The 7,769-nt window shown below is 52.8% G+C and overlaps 1 protein-coding gene across 5 annotated transcripts in view; it reads left to right on the forward strand.

Annotated features, from left to right (window-relative positions):
• The window catches only part of agap1 (ArfGAP with GTPase domain, ankyrin repeat and PH domain 1), a 59,455-nt gene extending 51,855 nt beyond the window's left edge, over window positions 1–7,600 (forward strand). For 3 of the 5 annotated variants that reach the window (XM_074664388.1, XM_074664389.1, XM_074664390.1), the window contains 2 exons: window positions 4,468–4,723; window positions 4,812–7,600. In XM_074664388.1, the coding sequence (XP_074520489.1) occupies window positions 4,468–4,723; window positions 4,812–5,021 (466 nt within the window). In that variant the 3' untranslated portion in view covers window positions 5,022–7,600. The remainder of the gene's footprint in view (window positions 1–4,467; window positions 4,724–4,811) is intronic. The other 2 variants (XM_074664391.1, XM_074664392.1) reach the window with 1 other exon arrangement.
• The last annotated feature ends 169 nt before the right edge of the window (window positions 7,601–7,769 follow it).

Genomic DNA, 7,769 nt, shown 5'->3' on the forward strand with positions numbered 1-7,769 from the left:
AACACAGATCAGTGTGTGATCAGAGGAGACATGAAAACAAACACAGCTCTGGAGTTCAGCTCAGAGTAACACACACACACTCCATGTTATACTCTGCATGTGTGTGTGTGTGTGTGTGTGTGTGTGTGTGTGTGTGTGTGTGTGTGTGTGTGTGTGTGTGTGTGTGTGTTCAGAGTCAGTGCAGCTCAGCTCTCTCTGCGTGGGTTAACTGGACGATCCCGCCGCCATCATCTCTCTGCCATTATCTGCAGCCCCCGCTGATGTGCGGCGGCCCCACGGCCTGCATGTTAAACAGCACACACACACACACACACACAGAGTCACACACACACACACTCAGGGGGAGGAGAGGAGCCTCCTGACAGGCAGGGCCAGTGCAAAGAGAGAATAATTGGCCCCTACATTCTAATTCATCTGTAAAGGAGCCTTGATTAAATTAGTCCTAATAGACGTTATTTTGTACATGACCGCCTCGCCGCGTCCCCCGACTCGCCTAACAAGCCCTCCAATTTACTATTGACATTAAGCTGGCTGACACGAGCCAATCAGCGGGCCATTCATCGTGTGTCATGGCGCTGCGTTATGCTAATGCGGCGAGGAGCACAAACTAAATGCACATTCTTTATGCCTGAGTCATCAGATTAACCTCGCCGGCCCGCGACGTTTAATAATGAAGAAATAAATAACGCTCCGGCCTCTCTGCTCGCCGGGCCTCGCTCTGCCCTCGCCGTCAGCTCCCCGAGCAGAGATGAGGGTGCTCCCCCCACCTCCTCCTCCTCCTCCTCCTCCTCCTCCTCCCTGTGGCTAATTGGCTCAGCGGGCAGATTGCTCATAGAATAAAGAGCGGCTGAAACTCTGAGCGCTGCCGTGCTCCGCGCGTTTCTGGGTAATGTGTTTGGATGGAATGGGTTCACAGAGCGCTGCAGCCGGCTGGTAAACATTTAAAACACACACACACACTCACACACACACACACACACACACATACACACACACACTGCTCATCCTCTTCATCCTCTCACTGAGGGGGTGTCTGCGCTGAGAGTAAAGATCTGTCTCTGGAGACGTTTCATCAGCTTTTTCTGGAAGATCCATGGATACTGGCTCCTCTCTGATCATCTGGATCTAGATCATCTGGATCTAGATCATCTGGATCTAGATCATCTGGATCTAGATCATCTGGATCTAGACCATCTCCTCCTTCTCCTTCACATCTTTAAAGACCAAACCTGTGTTTCTCTGATCACATCTGTTTCCTCTCCTCCTCAAACTTTGTCTGCAAGCTTTAAACTCTCCTGATCCTGATCCTGATCCTGATCCTGATCCTGATCCTGATCCCACATGTCCCTGGTTATTCCTCTGTTTTTCTGTGAATATAACTTCTCCTCCTCTCCTCCTCTCCTCCTCTCCTCGTTGATCAGAAACCACAGATCTCTCGTGTTTTCCTCTTTCTGAAACCACCTCTCACCGTTTCTCCTCCACCTCCTCCTCCTCCTCCTCCTCCTCCACCTCCTCCCTCTGTTTTAATGTCTATCTGATTTAACCCCTCCACCCCCGTGACGTCCCCCCCCTCCTTTAATTATCCGTGCCTATCCAAGGGCAGCTAACGACCCGCTCTGAAAGGCTAATTGATTTCTCCTCTTCTCCTCCTTTTGTCTTCGTCTGCTGCCGCACAGACTCAAACCCTCAGCTCTTCAGGTCTCAGGTCTTCAGGTGGACCTAGACCTAGACCTGGAGGACGGTCTGGAGCTGGGTTTGAGCTCCTCGCCGTGTCAGAAGCGTGTGTGTGTGTGTGTGTGTGTGTGTGTGTGTGTGTGAGGGTGATTCATGTCAGGGCGGCGTCAGGCGGCAGTTAGCTGCTGCTCTTAGCCCGCTGCTCCGTCTATCTATTAATCTATTAATTAGAGGGCTAATTAGGCCAGGAGAGGAGCCACTGACACCACGTCACTCTAACCCCGAGTCCTACCGCTCATTACCTCCCACACACACTCACACACACACACACACTCACACACACACACACACACACACCGCCCTCCACGGTGTAATTAATGACGGGCTGTAGCAGCAGAGTGTGAGCTCATCTTTCTGAGCTGAACTCCAGATTTCACGTTTCTGAGTCCGTTACTTCACGCTGATTCTCTGCTGTTTGTAACACCTGCTCTGATTGGACGAGGTGTTTCTTAAAGGCACAGTAACACCGTCAGACGCACACACACTCCTGAGCTCTGCAGAGGAAGGATCGGTCCAACCTTTCCTGACTCTTCCTCTGAGCGTCGTGTGTGTGTGACCAGCGCCGCCTTGATTGACAGCTTCATTAGCTCCTGTGTTTGGCGTCAGCTCGTGGTCGCTGTTGGAAACGGCGAGGCGGGGGGAGATCCTGTCCATGGTGTCACTCAGGGCGCCGCAGCGGGCCCACTGCACTTCTCTGATTTCCTGCCTGTTGTTTGAGCTCAGGGAGCCTGCAGTGTGTGTGTGTGTGTGTGTGTGTGTCTGTGTGTGTGTGTGTGTGTGTGGTGTTCCCCCTGAGCGGCTGCTTTGTGTGTGTGTGTTTATGTACACACACACCGCTTCCTGTTCGTCAAAGCCAGAGGGTGTGTGTGGACGAAGCGACTGAGTGACCACCGCTGGACGTCCCACCAGCTGCTCCCCCTGTGTGTGTGTGTGTTTGTGTGTGTGTGTGTGTGTGTGTGTGTGACCCCCAAACAGAGCAGGGACACAGAGCTGAAAGCTGATACACACACACACACACACACACACACACACACACCCGGCTCATTAGCATAGATCTCATCCAACAGAAGACAACATCGAAAAGTTTGAACCCAACATCCAGAGGTCAGAGGTCAACACACACACTCACACACACACACACACACACACACACACACACTGCAAATATGTCAGAATGAGCCCAGAGGGGTTACAGGCGCTGTGTGTGTGTGTGTGCTGTCACAAACCATCTCACCGGGCCTCGTGTTTAATTATTTACCCAGCATGCTTTGGTGCAGGAGCTCAGCGCTTCGTCTAATGGGATGTGAAAAGTGACACACACACTCACACAGAGAAATATGAGCGTGTGTGTTCAGTAGACACATGTTACACGTACTGTCACACACACACACACACACACACACACACACACACACACACACACACACACACACACACACTGCGTGGTTAATTAGTGCAATTAGCCTCTCCACTGTCCAGAGCCGTGTGTTTTCAAGACTCGTTAGCTCCTGATGATGTTTACCACAACACACACTGAAACACACACTGAAACACACACACTCTTTCACGCACACACACACACACACACACACACACACACACCTGGCCCTTAGCAACTCCAGCTCTGGGGGAAGGCATGCGTTTCTGGCTCCTGTGGCCTCACATTTCCTCTGCGTCCTCAGGAGGACAGAAGGCCAGAGTCCTGCTGAGCGTGCACACACACACACACACACACACACACACACACACACACACACACACACACTCAGCAACACCTCCAGGCTTTGTCCGGGGGCCGTGGGCCGTGCTCTCTGCCCAGCCTCCTCACTCTCTCTCGGGGTCGGCAGGAAGAGAAACCCCCGGAACATTCCGTGATGCTAGCTGCCGCCGCCAACGCCCCGACAACCACACCCCCGACACACACACAGAGTCAAACACACACACACACACAGAGTCAAACACACTCTGGTTTCCAGGAAGAGAGTAAATGAGATTGTGTCGTTTCCCACAGAGACTAAAAAAAACCAACTGTTCCTTTTCTCACTTTCTTTTCCCACGTTTCATTTCCCATCATGCACCTCTGTCAGAGCATCAGCCTGGAGTCTGCACAGAGTTTATATTTTAGTCTCCAGCCCAGGTTTAACGTGTGTGTGTCCCTGAATGATGCTTTAAATCTTTCTCCAGAAACAAACTCTTTAGTTTCTGAGTCTCTGGGCCTCCTCCTTCTCCTCCCTCCTCCTGGAGGAGACAGAGGAGGTGTTGTCTTGTGAAGGAGCAGGAACAGCTCTATCTCCCTGATCCTGTTTAATCCCGGCCGGCTGAATGAGCTGCTGTTGACACGGAGGGATTAGTGCAGAGATTAGAGCGCTCAGGGCGCTGGATTAGACAGATTATCAGTTCATGACACTCCACTGCTGAACAAAGTGTCCCCTCACACACACACACACACACACACACACACACACACACACACACACACACACACACACACACACACACACACACACACACACACACACACACACACACACACACACAAACACACACACACACACACTTCAGCTCTCACAAGAGTCTGTAGAGTCTGTAGAGGGTCTGGCTCTAAGCGGTCTCTGTGGGTCTGGCTCTAAGCGGTCTCTAAGCGGTCTCTGTGGGGTCTGGCCCTAAGCGGTCTCTGCAGGTCTGGCTCTAAGCGGTCTCTAAGCGGTCTCTGTGTCTCCCGTCTGTCCTCAGGGAGGAGCGCGAGCGGTGGATCCGGGCGAAGTACGAGCAGCGGCTGTTCGTGGCGTCCCTCCCGGGCACCGACCTGTCTCTGGGGCAGCAGCTGCTGAGGGCGACGGCGGAGGAGGACCTGCGCGCCGTCGTCCTGCTGCTGGCTCACGGCTCCAGGCAGCAGGTCAACGAGACCTGCGGCGAAGGGGACGGACGCAACGCGCTGCACCTGGCCAGCCGCAAAGGCAACGTGGTGATCACGCAGCTCCTCATCTGGGTGAGCCAATCAGACGAGGCGCTCTGAAAGTGTGAAAGTCTCCACAGGAAGTGGCGCCTCTGACTGTTTCCCTCTCTGTCTCTTTCAGTACGGCGTGGACCTGATGGCGAGGGACGCCCACGGGAACAGCGCCATGGCGTACGCCCGTCAGGCTAACAGCCAGGAGTGTGTGGACACGCTGGCTCAGTACGGCTGCCCCGACGAGCGCTACCCGCTCATGGCCACGCCCAACCTGTCCCGCCGCAACACCAACCGCAACAACAGCTGCAGCAGCGCCGGGAGCGCCGCGCTCATATGACACACATGATCATGTGACTCTGTAGAATAAACACACGAGAACACTGACCGCTCACTGAGGGAACCACTACCTGACTCTAAGCCCCGCCCACCTCATCCTACAGCCGCCGCTGACCTGAGCACAGGTCAGTCTGGGAGAAGCAGAGAGCATCATGGGAAATCATCCCACGACTGACGCCATACCTCATCACACAGAGCAAACACTATGAGACCATTTCCTGTTCAGACTCACCGCATCATCAGCCGACAGCCAATCAGGATCCTCCGTCTCTGTAAACATATCACAAACTGAGGAGCTGTCAGGGCGGAGCTCCACTCGAACTGAACTTCATCATCATCATCATCATCATCATCATCATCCTCCCTGTCCTGGTGGAGGCCCCGCCCCCTCAGCGTCTGTGTTTTAGCCCCTCCCTCCCTGACGTGTCATTGGATGAACTCTGTGTGATGTCATGTGAAACTGTGTGAGACCAGCTGAGGGCGGAGTGACAGAGTGAGAGGTCGCATGTTTCACACACTCTCTGATCTCAGACTCTCTCTGGACCAGGTCCAAGAGCGGGACCAGTCCTGACGGGTCCACATGGGGACAGGGTCCAGAGTCTGTGGGTTTTAAAGTCTCAGTGTGTACAGGAGCTCTGTCAGGGTCAGGGACCAGAGACAGTCCCCCACTGGTCCCTGGTCCCGTCCTGGTCCAGTGGCTCAGAGCGCCCCTGCAGGGAGGTCTTTGTTGTGTTCATTGTGAAAAACCAGGAGCAGCTGAGGAGAAACAGGAGCTCAAAGGGAAACTTATTCTTCTTCTTCTTCAGGTGTTTCTTCATCAGTCTGCAGTCAGCTCGACCAATCAGGAGCCGCTGACCACAGACAGTCTGTGTCCCTGTCTGTCTGTCTGTCTGTCTGTCTGTCTGTCTGTCTGTCTGTCTGTCTGCCTGTCTGTCTGTCTGTCTGTCTGTCTGTCTGTCTGTGGAAATAAAGCCTGGATGAACGTGTTGGAGTGTTGGAGTCAGACTGACCCGTCTGTGAACTCTCTCCCTTGTGGTGAATGTGTTTTGTGTTTGTTTGTCTCGACCAATCAGACGGTCTCCCCGACCAGCTCAGCGAATCATAAAGAAGGGCTTCTTCAGACTGACAGGAAGTGAAATCTTGTGACGTGTGTTCTGGTTCAGAGAGGTAGCAGGTGAATCCAGGCGTCGTCATAGTAACAGAGCTACCTGTGTCACCTGAGAGGAGGAGGAGCAGGATCTGCTCCTCCTCCTGTGTCCGTCTCCGTCCTCAGATCGATAAAGTTGCTGCAGAGGTTGAGGAGTTGCTCTCGACCCGTCGTGTATCTGAGCAATATTCATGACGTCATCGCTCACTGTCCCTCCGTCCGTCCATCGCTCCGTCCGTCCGTCCGTCCGTCGCTCCGTCTGTAGGCGGCTTAGAGAAAACCTGTCCACTCTTTAAAAGTTGTTTGCCTTTGCGTCCATTTTTAGCCACGCCTCCGTTTCCCCGCCGCCATCTCAAAGATGGCGTCCCGACAGCAGAGAGCTGAGGCTTTGACCCAAACTTGTGTTTTTAATGTTTTTAGGATCTGACTGGTCCAGCAGGACGGGTCCAAGACCTCCTTTATTTATGACAGAGTGCACTAAACCCTGATCCTGATCCACCTGACGGGGACACACCTGCTGGGTCAGACAAGACCACGAGGATCATCAGAGTCTGAACTAGGATCATATCTGCTGACACCGGTTTACACACTCCCTCTGAGCTCTTCCTGTCAGCTGATCACACAGCTGATCACTCAGCTGATCAAACAGCTGATCACTCAGCCAATCACAGCTGATCAGCAGCTGATGGATGCAGGGTGTAGCGGCTCTCTAACCGTCTCTGACTGAACCTGGACTCTGGATCTGTGAGTCCTGGTCCCAGCTGCTCAGGGTCTGTGTGCTGATATTTGGAGGGAGCGTTTCAGACCCCGCCCCCTCTCTGTCTCCGTCCGTCCGTGTTCATTAGCTCCGCCCACTCTTCCTCTGCTGCGTTTCTTCAGGTTAGTTTTTACTGATGGGTTTCTGGTGGGTCTCCTGGACTGTGAGGGACCCCCTGAAGTCTGGACCTGTGTCTTCACCAGCTCCTCCTGCAGGTGTGTGTCAGCTGACTGAAGCAGGAGGAGCTGGTGCAGACCTCCGTCAGGTCTCCTCCTCTCTGTGTCAGCACCTCCTCACCTGTACATAGACACAAACTACAACACCTGTGCGTGCTCATCCTTTGCTTTAGGTGACCTCCTCTCCCCTTAAGCTCCGCCCACCAGGGCTGACTCCATATTATTTATAAAGACCTGAGACTGACTCCGCCCCTTTGAATCCTCTTTTTGTATATTCTCCTTTCCTCACTGCTCTCCTCCAGACGCCTCCTTGTTTTTACGTCATTGTTCCTCTAATTATTATTATTATTATAATTATTATTATTATTGTTCTTGTTGTTGTTGTTGTTTATTGTTGTTGTTGTTGATTTCTGTCAGCTGTACAGACTGATGTTAAATTTTTCTTCATACAGAGTCTTCTACTGTAACGTGTCTCTTTTCAATAAAGACCAGAATAATGCTTCTTACTACAGCACAGAGCACGTCCTGATCATCTGTTTACACACACACACACACACACACACACACACACACACACACACACTCCCTCTGGATCCTCACGTCTGATTCTGTTCGCTGAGGAGAGAGTGTGAGAGTGTGTGTGTCAGGGTGGTGTTTGCTGTTGTCTGT

Source organism: Halichoeres trimaculatus, unplaced genomic scaffold, assembly GCF_033239565.1.
Source record: "Halichoeres trimaculatus isolate MK-OKI-2021-1 unplaced genomic scaffold, fHalTri1.1 fHalTri1_scaffold_24, whole genome shotgun sequence".
Lineage (NCBI taxonomy): Eukaryota > Metazoa > Chordata > Actinopteri > Labriformes > Labridae > Halichoeres > Halichoeres trimaculatus.